General features: G+C 36.2%; 1 protein-coding gene and 1 long non-coding RNA gene across 2 annotated transcripts in view; one reads left to right on the top strand and one right to left on the bottom strand.

The window, feature by feature from the left end:
- Nucleotides 1-19,707, bottom strand: part of LOC131696247 (angiotensin-converting enzyme-like) — a 39,601-nt gene extending 19,894 nt beyond the window's left edge. The window contains exons 1-7 of the mRNA XM_058984798.1: nt 19,684-19,707; nt 19,130-19,288; nt 18,953-19,060; nt 18,766-18,898; nt 18,023-18,607; nt 17,097-17,340; nt 16,925-17,023 (exon numbers count right to left, since the gene is read on the bottom strand). Of these exons, the coding sequence (XP_058840781.1) occupies nt 16,925-17,023; nt 17,097-17,340; nt 18,023-18,607; nt 18,766-18,898; nt 18,953-19,060; nt 19,130-19,288; nt 19,684-19,707 (1,352 nt within the window). The remainder of the gene's footprint in view (nt 1-16,924; nt 17,024-17,096; nt 17,341-18,022; nt 18,608-18,765; nt 18,899-18,952; nt 19,061-19,129; nt 19,289-19,683) is intronic.
- Nucleotides 19,708-20,261: 554 nt separating this feature from the next.
- Nucleotides 20,262-20,653, top strand: LOC131696249 (uncharacterized). The gene is made up of 2 exons (XR_009306739.1): nt 20,262-20,291; nt 20,347-20,653. It is a non-coding gene; the product is annotated as an uncharacterized LOC131696249 (long non-coding RNA).
- The last annotated feature ends 219 nt before the right edge of the window (nt 20,654-20,872 follow it).

Here is a 20,872-nt window from a genome sequence, read left to right as displayed (position 1 = left end):
GACCACAATTGCTTCGATTTTCAGTATTAGGTCACTAACATCCATTCAAAGTCTTTTTGCCCACATTGGCCACCATCATCGGTTCTGGAAGCCCCGGCGGAAGTATCCAAATTCAGAATAACAGTCACATCGGTTTCTCGGAGATGGCTAGACCGATTCAACCAAACTTAGTCTCAAATGAAAGGTGTTGCGCCCCCGTAAATGGCTATTTAATTTCATCCCGATCCGACTTCCGGTTCCGGAGTTACACGTTGTGGCGTGCGATCACATAACAAATTGCGATTCAAAACGATACTCCGATGAATGCAAAAAAGGTAAAAATTTCGCTAAAATGTCTCTCAAACAACTTAAATTTTCTGTTCTAGGTCACCGACGGCCAACCAAACTTTCGTTGACTAATTTGACCACCATAGACGGTTCCGGAAGTGCCCGGGAAAAGCGGCCATCTTTCAAAATTGACGAACTCACATCAGTTTCCCGAAAATGGTTTTCCCGATTTTCACAAACTTAGTCCCAAATGATAGCTATAATATCTCCACAGATGTCTATAAAATTTCGTACGGATCGCTTATATGGGTCCGGAAATATAGACTAAACCGTCCGGTCACATATGAAATTCCCATTTAAGCCGGAACTCAAAATTTTTTTTCAAAGGGGGCACCCCATGAAATTTCAGAAATCGAATTCGTATTTTTGATGCCAAACATCTTTAAAATGCATAAAACGTCGAGATTTTATGTTACCTCGAAAATTTTAGTTTTTTTCGCACCTTTTTGCCTTTCTCGATAGAAAGGTATTGCAATTGCTCTGAAAACCGACTTTTTAACGCAGGCCCGGAGGGCCGAGTGACATATACCATTCGTGGCTGGTTTTTCTTTTGCAAAATTTTAGAACTCGAATAGTGATTTCTTTTCTTGTATATAGTGGTCAAGTCATGTATAATAAAATTGTAATGTATACGTTTGAAAGCTTTTAATAAATATAAGCAATTAAAAAATTCTCGTCTTCATGATTGAGAAAGGCACAATTGCACCGCTAGGTGGATTAAAACAGGTTTTTAAATGTCAAATTACTTGACATACAAAACAGTAATTTTATTACTGAATATAATCCTATTATCATTTAAATCAAAATGCATTTAACAAAAATCTCCCAAAATGCGATAGTTGTCGAGATATTTGGAATTTTGCTCCATTAAAAACAATTAATTCCTGTAAACAATTAATTCCTGTAATTATGCCCTATTTAAGTTATTCGCGTTACCCCATCATAAAATGTCAATAATCTGATATTTATCTTTTTAAAGACGTACAAGAAACTTTTTCAATGTTTTTGGGTCATGAAGAAGCTTTCATTAAAAAAGTTTTCATAACAATAACTTTTGACATATTTTTATAATTCATACTATTTACAGTTAAAAATACAATTTTCTTTTTGAATGTGATTTTAAGCGACGTTTTGAATTAAAATGCTCGTAACAAAAATTTTCTGAAATCAAGTGGTTCGCGAGATATTTTAAATTTTTATTTTAACAACACAATTATTTTGTTGTACTATGACCATAAGTTATTTGCATATCTCCATCAACAAAAATAGGTTTTTCAAAAAACTTATAAAAATTCTCGTAACTTTACCCTTGACATCAAGACGATATTGTAAACCATTTGAAAGCTACATGAAAACAATCAAAATATGATTTAACTATATAGTTTAAGCACCAGACCCTATGGATTAATCTTAGTTTTCGTATGGCTTTCAAATTGTTTACAATGTCGCCTTGACGTCAAAGAGAAAGTTACAGAAAATGTTATGGGCCTTTTGAAAACCTGTTTTTGTTTATGGAGAAAAGTGAATAACTTATGAAAAGTTCACAATAAAACAAAATAATTGGGCTGTTACTCGAATTAATTGTTTGTGTTGGAGCAAAATTCCAAATATCTCCACAACTATCGAATTTTAGAAGATTTTGGTTAAATGCATTTTGATTTAAAATGATACTTATAATTATATTCTGTAACAAAATTAAAGTTTTGTATGTTAATTAGCATGAAATTGAAAAACATGTCTAAAGTTATTGTTCGAAAAACATTTTAACGGATAAGTTCTCCATCATGAAATCACATTCAAAATGTTTCTTTTTCTTTAAACTTGTGTTGATAGAATATAAGAAAAATTAAAAAAATGGCTTTTTGCAATTTCAAATATAAATTTTTAACACATTTTTTGTTTTTGTGACAAATGACACAACATTTTTTCAGTGCATTTTTTTCGTGCAGAAGTATTCATTGCTTATAACTCGTTCTCAGATAATTCGCTGTTTAAAATACAGTAACCGAACAAAAACAAATTTGAAATTAGAGCACATAGAAACGTCTACGCTCTTTTAAAAAATTGCTCTTGGGTCAAAATAATCTTATTGACTGTGGAAAATGTTTAATTTACCACACCGGTGTAACGTGTAAAGTTTCATCGGAATCTAAGATGGTTGGTCACGATTGTAAAGATTTTCGGACAGATCTTCGTGGAATTCCTCTTGAGTAAAATGTAAATATAACTTTCTAATGAGCTAGAATTTCGATATAATGAGACAAACTGTTCTCCTTCAAAATATCTGAAAAATCAAAACTGAAAAGTTATTAAATATAACCATTTTTATAAAACACCCTAGTTTTATAAAACATCCTAGTCTTTTAATGAAAATACATAGCTATTCAATTAAAATATACTGAAACCTCCCTATACGAACTATTTGCCTTTCTCATATAAAGAAAGGCTATGCAATCACTGTAAAAATCGACTTTTTAACCGAGGCCCGGAGGGCCGAGTGTCATACACCATTCCATTCAGTTCGTTGAGATCGGCAAATGTCTGTGTGTGTATGTATGTGTGTGTATGTGTGTGTATGTGTGTGTGTCATTTAAACTCACACAATTTTCTCAGAGATGGCTGAACCGATTTTCGCAAACTTAGTTTCATCTGAAAGGTATAACGCTCTCATAAGCTGCTATTGAATTTTTAGTTGATTTGACTTCCGGCTCCGGAGTTACGGGTTGAAGAGTGCGGTCACACAGCAAATTCCCATATAAACTGGTACCACCATGATGCTAAAATGATGTAAAACATATTAAAATTAATTAAGTTTTGTATTTTTTGTGTTTCGAATTCATCTCGTCAGTAACTAGCACCATCTGGGTGTCTAGTTAGACGATGTATCTGAACTAGTACCCAAATTAGCACTAGTTAGACACAAAAAATTCCAAACAGTTCACACGACATATGTGAACGCCTAAAGCCACATGTCCCGAGTGATGTCCCGGGAAGCAAATATAGCTCTGGTTTGCTGACGAAAAAAAAAATACAAAACTTAATTAAAATTAGGTCTTGTGCCCTTAACGCGCAAAACGGTTTAGTCCAATTTTTATTGCATAATACCAGGCGTTTGGTTTCTTGAACCAAAAGACAAGAGTTCGCCTTCGCTTTCTCGTCAGCAAACCAGAGCTATATTTGCTTCCCGGGACATCACTCGGGACATGTGGCTTTAGGCGTTCACATATGTCGTGTGAACTGTTTGGAATTTTTTGTGTCTAACTAGTGCTAATTTGGGTACTAGTTCAGATACATCGTCTAACTAGACACCCAGATGGAGCTAGTTACTGACGAGATGAATTCGAAACACAAAAAATACAAAACTTAATTAAAATTAGGTCTGGTGCCCTTAACGCGCAAAACGGTTTAGTCCAATTTTTATTGCATATTAAAATTGATGTAACATTACTCTAGTTTGCGGGTCTGGATCACTAATGATCAATCAAAGCAGCTTTGACCACATTGGCCACCTATGTCGGTTCATGACGCCCCCGGGGAACCCGCCAAGTTCCTAAGCTAATATCACACCCATTCCACAACGAATTTTCTACCGATTTTTACAAACTTGATTTCAAATGAAAGATATAGTAATGCCATTAACTGCTGCTGAATTTCATTCGGTTCTGACTCTTGCTTCCGGAGTTACAGGGGTGTTAGTAAGGATACACTGGAATTTCCCATATAAATCGGTACAATCGTAATACCTCAGAGGCTAAAATGGTCACCAAATTACTTCTAATCGCAGATCTAGATCACTGATTGCCAATCAAACATTCTTTAAATATATTGTCCACGATCGACGATTCCGGAATTCCGGGCATATTCCACAATTAAAGTCACATTGGTTCATCGGTGATGACTGATCCGATTTTCTCAAACCAAGTCCTAAATGGAAGGCAAAATATGCAGTTGAGTATTGCGTCGCCGCACCTCCCCCCCCCCCCCCGCACAGTGATGCCGAGGCGGAAAAAAGTCAAAAAAATGAACCTTTTAATTTTGTTCCAAGGTTATTTTTGTATTATTGTACAGTATATGAGAAATGATTTGCCAAAATTTCAGGACGTTTGGATGAGTGGTTGGTCCGCTACAGTATTTCAAAGTTCAGTGCGCTCATTGTTCGATTTTTTCTTCCCTTGTAAAATATATGGAGAAACTGAAACAAACTTTATCTCGATTTTCAAATAGGAGCACACACTTTCTCGCATGTAACACTAGGCCCATTTTGAATATTTTTTTATCAGCTTTTCGAAAATCTCTATGACATCTTGCGCAATTTTGCGCAAACCACATCTTTTTGGTATTAACAGTGTACAGGTATACATCGATTTAACGTACTTGAGGGATTCCATGGGAAAGTGGCTGACCATAAAATATGACCATCTCCGAATCGAACAAAACTTTGCAGTTGTGTTCGGATCATGAATCTCCATGATTTTTTCTGTCAATTTTGATACAAGAGCATTTTTTAAAAAGGGCGTAGAAATTTTTGCATGCAGCATGAAAATAAAAATTTCTCGGTTACCGTATTTTATACAGCAAAACTATCTGAGAAATAGTTGCAGGGAATGGAAACTTCTACACGAAAAAATATACACTGATTTTTTTAAATATTGTAGTTTTCGAAATATTTTAAATTTTGTTCCAATAAATGCAATAACAATTATTCCATTTGTTTACGACCTTTTCATAAGTTATTTGTGTTTCTCCATCAAGAACAGAAGGTTTTGCAAAATGCTCATAAAATATCCTGCAACTTTCCCGTTGACATCAAGGCGATATTGGGAACAAGTTGAAAGCTACAAGAAAACAATGAATATATGATTCAGCTATAGGATCAGATGATCAAACTATATAGTTGAATCATATTTTTGTTGTTTTCTGATAGCTTTCAAAAGGTTTACAATAACACCTTGATGTCAAAAGAAAAGCCACAAGAAATTCAATGAGCATTTTCATAAACCTACTATTTTTGAAAGAGAAACGCGCACATCTTATGAAAAGGTCGTAATCAAACAAAATAATAGTTTTGGTTAAAACAAAATTTAAAATATATCGAAAACTATTATATAAATTATTTGTTATGAGCATTTTGATTTGAAATAGTATTTGGAATTATATTCAATAATAAAATAGTATTCTTTATTGAAAGGAGTATGAATTTTAATAATATGCTAAAAGTTGTTAAGAAAACTTTCTTTTTTCTTTTCGATCAAGAAGAGTTTAAATTAAATTAAATAAGAGTTTGTAAACTCCAAAATTAAACCGAAACTCAAAGAAAAATGTTTTCATAAAATATTTAGATACATGTATGAGAGACGAAATCGATTGAATTCACCTAGTAGTGCGATGACGAATTTCGCGCCAAATCGTATTCAGAGTTGGCAGCACCCTCTCAGATTTTAATGAAACTTTCTGTACATGAAGATTTGCATACTTTGTTTTTCCAAAAAAGATCTAGACTGTCTTTTGAAAAGGGTCAAACTTTATTTACCAATTTTTTTCAAATGGCTATAGTCAAAAAATGACAAATCCTACAAAAAAATGTTGTGTGAGTGATTTTCCCAAAATTAGTCAAATTTTTGAATAAAAATATTGAAAAAATTCTCCATTGACTCCTACACTAAAAAAATCGATTTTAAAAATTTAAAATCGATTTGCAAAAAACCCCATTTTTGATTTGGATGAATTTTTTTTTCAAGATAGGTAATTAAGTTCCCTACCTACCGTCAAAATTTCAAGTTGGGCACTTTCAAGGAAAAAAAGTAATTTGAAAAAAAACTTTTTCTTGTTCAAACTGTTTTTTTTTTCAGTGTATTTTTATCGAAAACTAAACCAATGAAAGTCATAATCATCTCAGAATCCAATTTCCCAAGTGCCTATTGGCCGGATACATGTAAAAACTATCAGTAACGAATTTGGTGTATTCATAACAAACTTGAATGAAGCACGGGTGGAATGATCTTGACCTAATGTTGTATATTAAGGCGTATTTCCTGAGTGTTGCTATGTGAGCGTGAGTCCTTCGCTTTGTCTTACCCACTTTAGCTTATATTATCCACCAGTAACGACCAGTAACGACCACTTGCTAATTTAAAGTTTACATTCAAGTTTGTTATGAATATATACCAAATTCGTTACTGATATTTTTTGCATGTATCCGGCCAATAGGTAGTTGGGAAATTGGATTCTGAGATGATTATGACTTTCATTGGTTTAAAAATACACTGAAAAAAAAATTCAGTTTGGACAAGGAATTTTTTTTTCAAATAACTTTTTTTCCTTGAAAGTGCCCAACTTGAAATTTTGACGGTAGGTAGGGAACATAATTACCTATCAACAAACAAAATTTCATCCAAATCTAAAATGGGGTTTTTTTGTAAAACGACTTTAAATTTTTTAAATCGATTTTTTTCAGTGTAGGAGTCGATGAAGAGTTTTTTCAATATTTTTATTCAAAAATTTTACTAATTTTGAGAAAATCAATCCTACAACATTTTTTTGTAGGATTTGTCATTTTTAGACTATAACCATTTGAAAAAAATGGTAAAAAAAAGTTTGACCCGTTTCAAAACACAGTCTAGATGATTTTTGGAAAAACAAAGTATGCAAAGTGGCTTTTTGTGACAAAGTATTCATGTACAGAAAGTTTCATTAAAATCTGAGAGGGTGCTGCCAACATTTGTTCGAGTTGGCGCGAAATTCGTCCGATGAAACCTTTCTTCTATCAACTAAGGGTAAGGTAAGGTATTCTCGGTGAAAAAACTATCTAACTCAAAAAACATTTTTTGGTGATGTAGAGTATGAATTTCCTTACAACAATGCAACATTTGAACAATGTTTTCCTTAATTTTCATAGCAATATATTGAAAATTGGGTGAGTGACACTGAATCTTCAGGAGATACCTCGAAAAAATGCGATGTACAATATACAAACTAATCTACTAACACACTCTGTATCTCCAAATTTAAAGAAAACGTGTCTTTGTACCAAATTAACCTTATCCCCTCCTTAATATGTATAGGTTGTAATAGCATGTGTATCATATGAGGTTTTTAGTTCGGAGGGCCAACAAAGAACATTTTTTAGAAGATTTCATCCAACATGCGCTATTGACAGTCTGCGTTCTGGTGGTTAATATATTACTTTGATAAAATATGGCGAGTGGGAGTTCACATATGAAGAGTGAGAAGGGAGGGGTTCGGTGCATTAGTGGCATTTTGCTCGTAATATTTGATTTTAACGTTTTTAATTTGGTTTGTGTTCTAAATAGCAGTTTTTGATATATGGTTGTTTATTGACACAGATGACAAATTTTGATCAAGTAGTCATCGACATTTTGCATCTATGATTGATCTTACCTACTTGTATCTGGTTGAATCACTTAAAATTGGCCATCTAAACTAATCAGTTCGTATTAACTCACAAGTGCTACGTTATGTTTATGGTTCAAAAAACATATTTTCTTTATGAAGATTATCACTTGATATACTAACCACTTGTTATTCTCCTCAATTCTGTGCATACATCATGAATGCACCAGTTAATGGTAAGTTTTGTTCGAGGTTTTGTCTCATTAAATTTGAAGCTTTATTTTTGTTTAATTTAAAAAGCATTATGATTTTACTGTTTATGATAAATCTCTTCTACTTTTTATAAACAATAAAATTTAAATTTTATCCAAAGCTTGAGTTTGTGAAGCTCACAATAATAAGTTATTTTTGAAAGATATCATTTTATAGCTCGATATACTCCCCACACGAAGTATTCATGCCTTCAACAAGGTTATTTCAAACGACAGCCTCAACAAATTCGCTAAAGACACGAAGTCTGCTACTATTGTTTTTGAAAAATTTATTCTGCACATTTTTAAAACTTCAAAGATGACGGTTTCGGAATGCCATTTTGACAGTAAGTTTTCACCAAACCGAATTTCTGGCCGCTGACTCCAAGTAAGTAGAAACAAAGTCGTTCTACACTCGTCCACAAGAAACTTCTTCGAATACTGCTTATATATTACAATTCGGTGAAGACCCGATTTAATCAGCCCCCGATTTGATCAGCCCCCGATTCAGTCTGCCCCCGATTTTGTCAGCCCCCGATTCGATCAGCCCCCGATTTTGTCAGCTTTTTGACCCGATATTGTCAGCTTCATATCAAACTATGTTCTATGGGCTCTAACAGACAAACAAGGCTGAATCCGAGTAAATCCTTTCTTGAGCATATTTTTCTTATCTTAAAGATGCAAAGATGCAAAAATAAAAAGATCAATCTACTTTAAATTTTCCTTCTAAGCAAAATTTATATTAAATAATCAGAAATAGTTATGAGGCTTCAGGAACTAAAGAAGAATATTCTAACAGCTTCGGTTTATTCTAAAGAGAGAAAGAAATATGTCCCGATTTAGTCCCCGTTTCGTAAAATACACCATGGGGCTGATAAAAACGGGTCTTTACTGTATTTATTATTCACTTTGCCCCACATTAATTGGTACATTTTTTTTGAGGATATTTTTTTCAATTGCAACGAACTACACTAATATTTTAGTAGTTTTCAAGGAGTTATTTTATCGACTTCTTCCAAAATTTGGCGAACTTACTCCCATTCTTTTTCCCTTCTTTATTTCGACTATTATGTAGTCAAATTTTCTTTTTTACTTTTTAACGATATTCAGTTAGCTAGAGATTACTGAGTAGGGAAAGTTATGAAAATTTAGAGCCATTGTACTCAAGTGAGAGCAAGGATGTGAAATATACAGATCGGAAAACTAGAAGTAGCAAGGTCATTAGAAACAGGCTTCAAATCTTACGGTCTAATCTTTTGTCTTCTGCTGCTAGCAGTTGAGCTTAGGCAGAATTACTACGAATCGCTCAAGTCTACCTACATGTCTCAACGGCAAAAACAGACTTGTCCCTCTTTAACGTGAGAACCGATAAAAGAGAAGTGAAGTAAGATCACCACTAAAAACCTGTCGACGATTACTCTCATTCGTGCGATAGTTTATGTTAAAAGGATATCCTAAATTATTTGGTATGCTTAAGGGATTATATGTTGCGAATTGAGTATTATTTTTTAATAAACTGAGTACTGACCGTCGCTCCACAACGCAGTTTATTTTTCATGGCTTGCGGTGAGCACGATCTCTCCAATTGCTGAACTGAATATTATAGAATAGGCGTTAGTTTTTAATATTCTTTACAGATTTTACTCACCCAGATTTAAATCGCGCAAATGGCTCTGAATCAGACCCCTAAGACGATTTCACTAGATTTTCAGAGCAGCGTGAACAGTGCACTAGCGCGGGTGACAGAAGTTTGTCGAAGAGTTTCGCGAAAAAAATGTTTTAGTAATGATAATGATTTTCCGTGACGAGATATGAGAGTTTTTTTATAATATGTTCTTTGACATTAGGATTAGTAACATTAATTCAAATCAAAGATATTACTGGGAAGTCACTTTTAAAAAAAGTCGATATCGAAGTAAAGTTTGAACTATTCACGCATGCACTTCAGAGGTAGCCTGATATCAAGAGCTGCAATTTCAGTTCTTAGTTCACAGTCGTGTTGGAAACTTGAGTAAGCGCAATTGAGAGTATGAAATTCAAATAGATTAAAAAAAATCGATTTTTTTGGCCCAGCACTTTAGGAAAATTCAGTTTTTCCTACACAATGCATTGATTGAAGAATTTAGATATGTTATTAACAGAGCATTAGTAATAATTCGTTTGTCCGTCTATTTTATGAGCCATTTTTTCGCTTTTCCAATGATTTGGTTCAGCCTTTGAGATTTCTAGCACTGATGTTGTCCTATGCTGATTTGAGCGTTTCTCTGAGTATGTGTTATCAAAAGCATCGCGAAACATCAAGTTCTAAATGTTCTCAATCGAAATAATATTCGAAGAGAGTGCTAAGAGTTATAAGAAATGTCTCACACTGTTAGGTGGATTAAAAGCGTTTTTTTTATCTGTGTGACTTTAGTTCAAAATTGTTTTTTTCTCTCAACTTTTTTATTGAAAATCGAATAAAATAAAAGATCTACAATTTGGCATCATTCCAAATCTAATTTGGATAATTTCAAAAACCAGAAGAATTTTTTTCATTTTGGAACCGTAAAAAGTTAATGAATCAAACATATTGAAATGGGAGTACTACCGAAAGAGAAAATGAATATTCATGCGAGTCTATTTTATTTAAATAAAGTTATGTGTTTCACCACACACCAGAAAATAATGAAATTCAAACGACATGTAAATCAATACGAATGTAAACATACACAGCTTGAATCAAAAATTTGATTGAAAATTAAGTTGAATGCGATGTACTCAATGGGAGCATCAAAAAGCATACGATTTTACAGTTTCGTTCGTGTGATATTGCATGTCATTTATTTTACAGCAATATTGGTTTAAAAATACATTAAAGTGCATTGATATCCCGTTTAATGAAGCTGTAATTTTCAATCAACGTGTAAATTTATAAAAAAAAATTCGTTGAAGAAAGCACGACAAGTGGTGTGTGTGTGGTGGGACTTAATTTTACATACATATTCATGCTCCAAATATGTGCATGAACATAAATTTAAAATTATAAAAAAAAGTTCTGTGCATTTTATTGACGGTTCAGTGTCCTTTCGATTCAAAACTACTATAGTCGATACATTGATTTATCCAAACACCTTATTTCAAGCAAATTTCACAATTTTAAATTTTCAAGTAAATTGGTTAAAAAAGGAATAATTTTTAGATTTCTTTGCGATACAGAGAGTGGTAATAGTCAACCAATTTCCACTGTATATGGCAACATTTGAAGAATAATTTCTTTAGTTTGCATAGCAAAGTGCTAGAAATTGAGCGAGTGATAGTGAATCTCCAGAGGCACTTTGAAAAAATGCAGTGTCCATCATAACTCAAAATGTACTGGACCAATTGTTTAGAGATTTTGTACAATCCTTCCTGGACCCAAGTAACCACGTGAAATTTTCTTTAAATTATTTGAAATTGTTTTTAACGTTTCGCGTTCCGCTCTTCAGCACATGACAGCCGTCTTGACCGTCATACAGCCACCCCCCATTTACCTCCCTATCATGATATCTTCAGGTATTAGGGCTATGTAGACATCATATTCGTAATCAGCGACCCAAAATTACCCAAGAAACCATTGTTTGAAAATATTTAATACACTTTTTAAAATTTTTCCGACTTTTGCATGAAGAGGAATCACTGTGCCCCGCCTTGCCCTTACACCTCCCTCCTTCATCACTCCCCTCCTCTTGGACCACCCACACGCCCGCATTTCCTTCATCCACCTCGTATACCGAAATAAGATGAAGGATTTCTGACGCAATCTCCATTCCCAATCTACTAACCCCCCATTCCCTACACGTTCAAACCCATTCCACTAACCTTTTCAAATTATAATCACATGAAGATAACATTGAACTCATGCTTATTAAGCTAATTAAATATTATTCTTTTGCCTTTCTCATATAGAAAGGTTATGCAATTGCTCCAAAAACCGACTTTCTAACCGAGGCCCGGAGGGCCGAGTCTCATATAACATTCGACTCAGTTCGCCGAGATCGCAAATTATCTGTGTGTATGTATGTGTGTATGTATGTATGTATGTATGCATGTATGTATGTATGTATGTATGTATGTATGTATGTATGTATGTATGTATGTATGTATGCATGTATGTATGTATGTATGTATGTATGTGTGTATGTGCGGATTTGTTAACAAAATGTCCACATCGGTTTCTCGGAGATGGCTGAACCGATTTTTACAAACTAAGATTCAAATGAAAGGTATAATATTCCCATAGGTTGCTATTGAATTTCATTTTCAACCGACATCTTGTTCCGGATTACGAGTTGAAGAGTATGGTTACAAAACAAAATTTGTTGATTTGTCCACATCGGTTTCTCGGAATTTTCTGATCCGATTTTGACAAACTTGATTTTAAATGAAAGGTCCATCAGCTGTTGTTGAATTTTGTGTGGATCCGAGTTCTGGTTCCTGAATTACAGGGTGATACGTACGATCACGCAGCAAATCCCGATTCTAACGAATTTTGCGATGAATGTAAAAAGGTGAAATTTTTTCCAAAATGTAAATACAACTGTTGAATTTGTAAATCTAGGTCCCCAACAGTCATTCAAAGTCTCTTTGGCCACACTGGCCACCATCGACGGATACGGAAGCATCCAAATTCAGAATAACGGTTATATTGGTTTCTCGAAAATGGCTAGACCGATTTGATCAACTTAGTCTCAAATGAAAGGTGTTGCGTCCCCGGAAACTGATATTAAATTCCATCTCCATCCGACTTCCGGCTCCGGAGTTACGGGTTGTGGAGTGCGATCACATAGAAAACTCCGATTCAAACCGATACCGCGATGAATGCAAATACGTGCTCTTATATATACTTACCAAGTGTAATAAGAATGAAAGACATTTTTATAATGTTATATTGTACGAACCAGCTATTAAATCATAGTTTGGAGAAATGAGAAAGGCACAATTGCACCTCTAGGTGGATTAAAACAGGTTTTTTACGCAATATTTGATTTACGTAAGTTTTTATACGAATTAAATTCGAAATAACGAACTTCTTTTTTATGAACCAAGTTCGTAAACAAAATTTGAGTACGTGCAGTACCGTATGAAATTAAAGGATACCCGATGCTATTAAGACCGTGGGGGTAATTCAGACCACCTCGATTTCTCAGAAAATAGTGAGACTTTCTGACTGTCATACATATTCGTGAAAGAGCCATTGAAAAACATTAATTTTGACAACTGAATCACATCCTTCAGTTTTTTTTTAGAAAGGATGCGTATTTATTTTTTTTACCATCCTTGAAACAAAAATCATCGGAACTATTGAAACCGCCAATTCCATAAACCATCATTCAGCGGCTTGCGTTTGCCGATTGCCACGGCACAGCAAAGAAAATGCATGATGCGGCTGGTACTACCCGGATTAATTTTTATTAACACATCCTTTTTTGCTTTGCGATTTGCTTAGATAGGTCCGAATAGCCCCGGGTTTCCCCATACAATTTAACATTCTTAGATAACTATCACTAATAAAAATTGAGTATTTTCGAAATGAAGGGTGCATGACGGAAATGGATGTCGGAAGCCATTGTAGAATCCAAGATGGCGATTTCTGGTTTAGATTAATTCTCTGTAACCTCAGTAATATGGGTATTTTCGAAATGGGGTGGACGAGTAGATGGGAAAAATCGATACCAAGGACCATTTCGAACATCAATATGGCGACTTCTGGTTAAGATAAATTTACTATTCCTCAACAATATGGATACTTTCGAAATGAGACTGACATGGAGATGGTGCAAATCGATGTCCGAAGCCATTTCACAATCCAAAATGGCGGCTTCCAGTTTAAATAAATTTTGCATAACCAAAACAATGACCATATTTTCAGAGTGGGATTAACGAGTAGATAACAGAAATTGATGTCGGAAGCCATTTTGTGAACCAAGACTGCGACATCCGGTTTAGATATGATATGAGTATTTCCAGAATGGGAAAATTGTGTATAGGAATACATATAATGAGTATATGGTTATAGAAAATTTTGTTCAACCAGAAGTAATTATCTTAGGCTTCAAAATTATGTCACTCATCTACTCGTCAGGTTAATTCCCAAAAAAAACCTTTAGGGGAGACCGGGGCTAGTTGGAGGTGTTTTCAGTTTTCAATTTTTCCCGCTTTGATGTAGATAGATCATGCAAAATAGAATACGCGGCATGAAAGAGCAAACTGTTGACAACATCTCTGATTTTTTAAGTGTTTGATCCATTTTGAGAGACAAAAATATGTGACGCGGAAAATAATTCCAGAAATTAAAATTTTTGATGACTTTTTTGCACTGTAAATAGTACCGCCAACCTGCCCCGCGTGCAGCACCGCAAACTTACCCCAAACCGCATACTTTATTAAAAAGCTATTTAAAAATAACTTTTGTTTGTGGCTGGATGCAATATCTATACGGATACTGAAAGCTCTTTTCATGCGCTATCGAAAAATACAATCATTCGGGAAATAGATTGAAAATCACCATAAATAACGCAAAGTATGTAAAATTTAGAGAATTTACTTGATATGCTCGAAAACACAATATCACCCACAACTTACACCAAACCAGTCGTTTTTTTTAGGTCGCTAGCCGTGCATTGAAGAATGCCTAAAACTCTGAACTAGGCCCCCGAGTCCAGTCCGTCTCGTCCTGTCGTGTCTGGGACTTCCAGGTTACATGCATTCACCAGACGAGACTAGCTTATGTCAGCTTAATTGTGCACTGATTTCGTAGAATCGAGGCGATCATCGAAATGATAGATCCTACGAGTGAATGCACTTGGCCCAGTCACCTGTCGAGCATTTGTATATTTGCGTGTGTGAATGTTTATGTGTGTATGGGAAGTGTTGCATGTTGAGATATGTGTGTTACCTGTAAATAATATGTTAACACAAATATGCATGATGTTAAAATAAGACATGTGTAATATGCTACTTACAGTTTGTTGTTCATTCCTACTTATCTGATTCAATTGAGTATGAAAGTACATCTCAATTTTTCTAAAACCTGGCGACGTCTGATGACAGCGAATAGTCATTGTTGACAGCAATGTTGCCCTTTTATGTTAAATTATCTCGGAGAAGTCATCAGAGGAATATGACGCATGAGATCGAAAATAAATAAAATAAAATAAAGAGTAGAGTTAGTACTGTTATTGAATATTAATTGAACAACACATGTACCATGCAATAAAACTACTTGGAATCGTCCAAATGCCAGAAAATGATATATATATATATATATATATATATATATATATATATATATATATATATATATATATATATATATATATATATATATATATATATATATATATATATATATATATATATATATATATATATATATATATATATATATATATATATATATATATATATATATATTTACCATTAACGACAATTAACTCCGTTAGAAGTTTCTCATGCTATGCTGGACGGGAATTGATCATTGACGTGCATCGGTAAATCAATCGTACCTTCATTTATCCAATCCGAATGAATCGAATCGAATGCACGAATTGAACACCAGTAAAAAATGACCAACGAATCCCAAGAAGGATTCCCCGCTATTCCATCATATAAGTCAGTTCTGCATCCATTCCCTGGTCCACATGTCACAAACACTCAGACGCCCACATACACAGATAGACACACGGCTAGCACACAACTGTACACTAGTACCAAAAACCACAATTATTACAACACAACACAACTAATAGGGTTCTACTGTTATTTTTTTTTAATGCGCCTGTGCACGTTGCCGAGGTCGACCGATAAATCGACACACAATGACTTCCACTGCGAGCCGTGCGCACAAAGACTGCCGTTAAGCTGTTGAACAATGTCTGCAAACACAGCCCACAGAAAAAGTCAATCCACGGCGACCCGCCAATCGGCCACGCCAGTGTGCACAGGCTCTTAGTTAACTGTTAGTTTGGACTGGTGCAGAGTATGAAAAAACACAAAACATAAAAAAGGTCCATAAGCCCTCTCGGTCTCCTCGATGCACCACTATCGAGGCGCAATGCAATAACCATCCTAAAGCAGGTGTCTGCTCAAATATGCTTGAAGATGTTTGCAATACCGTCAAACCCGTCAACCTAGGAGAGGGAACTTACACCAAACCAGTCGTTTTGCAACAAAAACACACTGGATAACAGGTTTCACATAACTTAAGATACACAAGAGGAGACAGCGCTATATGTCTAATAGAAACAGAGAAAAAGGGATTCCGCCAACTTACCCCAACCGCCAACTAGCCCCGGGCTTCCTTTGTCAAAATGCCAATTATCCGTTTCCATCATCTACTCGTCAGGCCCGTTCAAAAAACACCCATATTGTTAGGGGTAACGAGAATATTACTCAATGGAAAGTCGCCATCCTGGATCTCAAAATGGCGCTAAACATTCATTTTTATGATCTAGTTGTCAATCTCGTTCCAAAATTACCCATATGCCTATGTTATATTCAATAAATTGCGTGAACTGCTTTGACATAACGAATTGATATAAGAATGTGACGCTGAGCTTTTTAAGAACTGAATCCCAAATAACAAATACTTTTTAATGCACTAATTCAATTTACGAACCCCCGATTTGATTCTTAAATGGAGGCTCCAGTTTACAAAATATTTCGCATGTGCTGCTTGTGAGCGAGTATACTTCCTATAATCGCAAGTCAGTCCCACGTAGATAGGAAAACCCATAGAACATGGGACTGACTTGCGATTATGGGCAGTATATGTAGGAATCAATTGAATATGTGAACTAGTCTGAATTATTGAATGTATTTAGTTTGGAGGACAATTACGCCAATATTTTAGCAAGGGTTGATATATTGATCAATATTTTTATTGATAATAGTTTTGCCTCGAGTGATTGTAAATTAAAGGTAAAATACCCAACTGCTGCATTGCAAGAAACACCTGCCGAAAAAAACAATCCACTTACTTGATATATGGAATATTAGCCGCTACGTGGTACTTCGCGCCAGGATCAAAGTCTAGCTCGGACCTCAGCAACGGTGGCTTAACACCTCCAAACTGCTCCCTACGTAATGACAATATCGTAAAAAATATCAGATTAAAAGTACATTCCGGCAGCAGGCAAGCGAGTTCCATACCTAAGCAACCACCAGTGACAGTTGTACTGCTCCTTTCGGACACGTTTGTCGAAAATGTCGTACCGCCAGGCTTCCAGCGCGAGAGCAAACGGCAGAAAGGTCACCTTTTCCAGTGCCAGCGAGAACAGAAAGTTTATGTCGTGTGCCGTGTCGTCCACGTTCTTCTGTACCAGGCCAAGTTTTTGCAAATGTTTCGGTGATGCGACCGATAAGGTGACTGCGTCACCCAGAGCCTCGTGGAATCCTGCAATTATAATGGTAAATTTTAATTAGATTTAACCTTTAACAGAATTTGAATTAATTAATTTTCCGATAAATTGAATAACCTTTATTTCGAGTGACGGAATTTGTTCTGATAAACCATAGATTGCTACGATTTAATTTTTGATTCTTGAGACGAGCGCATTAAGCGCGATTCAGACGAAACATCAGCTTCCGTCAACGTCAACGGAACGTCACCGTTCCGTCAGGATAAGTTAAATACGTTTCTCTTGTGCCCGTTCACACGTGCCGTACGTCAAAACGTTCCGTGCCGTTGATGTTGTGTGTGAATGCCTCCATTTAACTGCATGTAACTTATCCTGACGGAACGGTGACGTTCCGTTGACGTTGACTGAAGCTGATGTATCGTCTGGGTCGTCCTTTATACATCCAAAGTCCCTCTAAACATATAAAGTATATGGCACACCAATATCACTTGTATTGAATGTCAATTTCACAGCGGATATAAGCCCCGCTGGCAGTTTAAAAATTTGTTACTCGTTTTGCCTGTAACTCGTTTCGCACTAGTCAGAAACTTTATATTACTCAAGCCGTCGTTAAATGTAAAACCAAGAAGAGATTCAAAAGACTCCACCCTGGTCATCGAGCCGTATTCCTGCCAATTACCGATTGATAATTCTCGTTATTTCCGATGTGTTACTAACCTGGATTGGCCCCATCCCGAAACACTTTCGGGTTGTTCCTGTAGTTCAAAAAATACTGCACATGTGCCAGCTCGTGGTGTACCGTGATGAAATCCTTATGCGTTACCGAGGTGCACATTTTCAAGCGATAATCTTTCCCATTGCAAAAATCCCACGCGGAAGGCTGACAAAGAACGGGTCTATTCGGGGGCTGAGTTAGAACCGACGTAAGCCAAAAGTCCGGTGGCAGAGCACTCATGTTCATCGAAACGAAAAACTCTTCCGCGATTTGAAACATGACCAGTGGATTGTATCCTTGTTTCACCATTTCGGGCGTAACCTCCAGGAAACTTCTGCCCGGATACGGAATCAGCAGGTCCAATATGTTGTTCCAGGTTTGCCCGTACATATCGCCCAGAATGTGATCCGGAAGCGGGACGTCCCGATTGATTTTGTCCGGACCGTAGAACTCGCGCAGCTTTCGACGAACGTAGGCATGGATCATTTCGTACAGTGGCAGGATTTCCTTCCAAACTTGTTCCATCTCTTCCCGGAAGTCGCGGGATTCGTAGGGGAACTGCCAGTAGGCTGCGCCATTAGTAAAGTCTGAAAATATTCGATTCTTTGAGTAGTTTGGAATGGAATAAATTTTGTTTAACTATTTTCCGACTATTAATAACTTAATTAGTTGAGCTTAAACTTGTATCAAATATGTCTTTGAATAATGTTTTACAAATCGTATGAATAACGGTTCATAAACTTACTGTTGACCCGAGCCGCATCGTTTGTCAGATCAACCAACTGCTCGAAAAGTTCGCGCATGTTTCTACCAGATCTTCGTCGCCATTCCAACCACGTGTACTGAAGTTCATTCCAATCCCTACTCTTGGCCATAATCTGAAAAATTCGTGAAATATCACATCCAACAACTCCATTAAACAGGTTGCTTACATCTTTCAAATGCGGTTGAAGTCGCAAACCACACTCGAACGGACGCTCGAACGCGCAAATCTGGGCTCCATTGAAGATCGTCAGCATATCATTCACGATTCGATTGTACTGTGGGAATGATAGTACATAATTAAATGATCGGTAATCTTACACACCTATCAATATACGGTAACATACCCTGTCGAGTTGATCCGGAGGCAGGGCACTGGGACCGATAATCGACATGAGCCGAACTTGTCGGTACAGTTTGTCATCGAAGATCTTGCTCTGGTCGATGTGTCGCATCTGATCCCAAAGAAGGCGCTGGAAATCGTTGTAGCGCTGCTGGGATGCGATCTGAAAAGAAGTTTGAAAGATTAGTGAGAAGTGTTTTGTATTTGTATGTTTCAAAAATGCGCAATGCAGGCAGGTCCTTCGTTGGATTAACGTTGGGCGACGTTCAATAAATCCTTCAACAGTCCTTTGATTACGAAAATTTCAAGCTTCTCTCATAATTCACTAACAGTTGTTTATGTACCCGAAACAGCAGGATAAAACCACAACGAAAAAAGACTTGTACTTAGGGTAACTGTGCCCTAATTCATCTTAGCACCTCTATTAATCACACCCATTTGAACAAACTAGTTAGAGCAGTGTCTGCTATCTCCATTCAACGCATTAGCATAAATGGGAGGATGAATAAGGGTACGTTGTACTCGACTTTTCACTTCGCTCAAACGCGAGTATTTTACAATTTTCCAGGTCAGATTTTTCATTGTAGTGAAATAGTGATCCCGTTTAATGAGATGAATAAGGGCTCGTTCACTACAGGTTTTGCCGTACGACGCAGCAGGGATGCCAGGTGATATTTTGAAAAATCTGTGCGCGGCCCATTTAATAATCTGTGTCTGTGTTAAGAAAACGTACAAATATGTCTAAAACAAGAAAACGTGCAAATATGTCTAAAAATTGCGCAAATCAGTGCATTAAAACAGAAAAATGTGGAAATCTGTGCAGTTTTTGAAATCAGTGCAGCATATTGAAAATCTGTGAAACACAGATTTATCTGTGCACTTAGTATCCCTGCAACGCAGTAGCCGACAAAAAATCTCAAACCACAACTCTTATTGGAGCTTGCAACACACGCCTGCTCCCGCTCTAAAAAAGTACATATCCAAACGAGCATGGCTCCAACCAAAGGATAGTAATGTGCACTAGCGATTTACACATATTAGGACAGGCAGGATATCTCCCGTTTTTTAGCTTCAGAAACATCGGTGAATCAATAAGGCAGTCATTAGGTCTGACGCGTTTTCGGTCGCCGCCATTTCATAAAAGCAACACGATGAAGGGTTTTTCTGTAGGTAAAATATGTAATTGTTTAATTAATACTTAAATGTTCTCTTCTTTTCTAGTATTGTCCGAATTGCGGTTTCCGCATGAAGCTGATCACGTACGAGCCGCCGAATCGCTGGGAAAAAGGACGTGGTCAACGTCGGTACGGATTGCTTCGATCGAAACCGGTTTCAGCAGCACCGTCTGCTGCCTTTGCTTATCCTCCGAAGCCAGCGCCCGGAGTTAATTAAATGTTAAGATCAGGAATCAATAATGTAAGACGTTAGGAGTGGAAGTAAATGTTTTTGTTTCGTTGACATGTGAAAATGGGTTTTTGGAATCTTTGCCAGCTGCCATGCAGCGATGAGCAAGGATAAAAACCAGGCATTGCATTTATCGCTCATATGAGTAAATGCGCCTGGATAGTTTGCTACTGCGACAATAAAAACGCTTTTAATCCACCTAACAGTGTGATGAGACATTTCTTATCACTCTCTTCGGATATTATATCGTTTGAGAACATTTAGAACTTGATGCTTCGCGATGTTTTTGATAACACATACTACATGGGAAAGTGGCAGGACTCGGAGAATCGCTCAAATAAGC

The sequence above is a fragment of the Topomyia yanbarensis genome, unplaced genomic scaffold (assembly GCF_030247195.1).
Source record: "Topomyia yanbarensis strain Yona2022 unplaced genomic scaffold, ASM3024719v1 HiC_scaffold_99, whole genome shotgun sequence".
Taxonomy (NCBI): Eukaryota; Metazoa; Arthropoda; class Insecta; order Diptera; family Culicidae; genus Topomyia; species Topomyia yanbarensis.
This window is presented reverse-complemented; position numbering and strand designations above follow the sequence as displayed.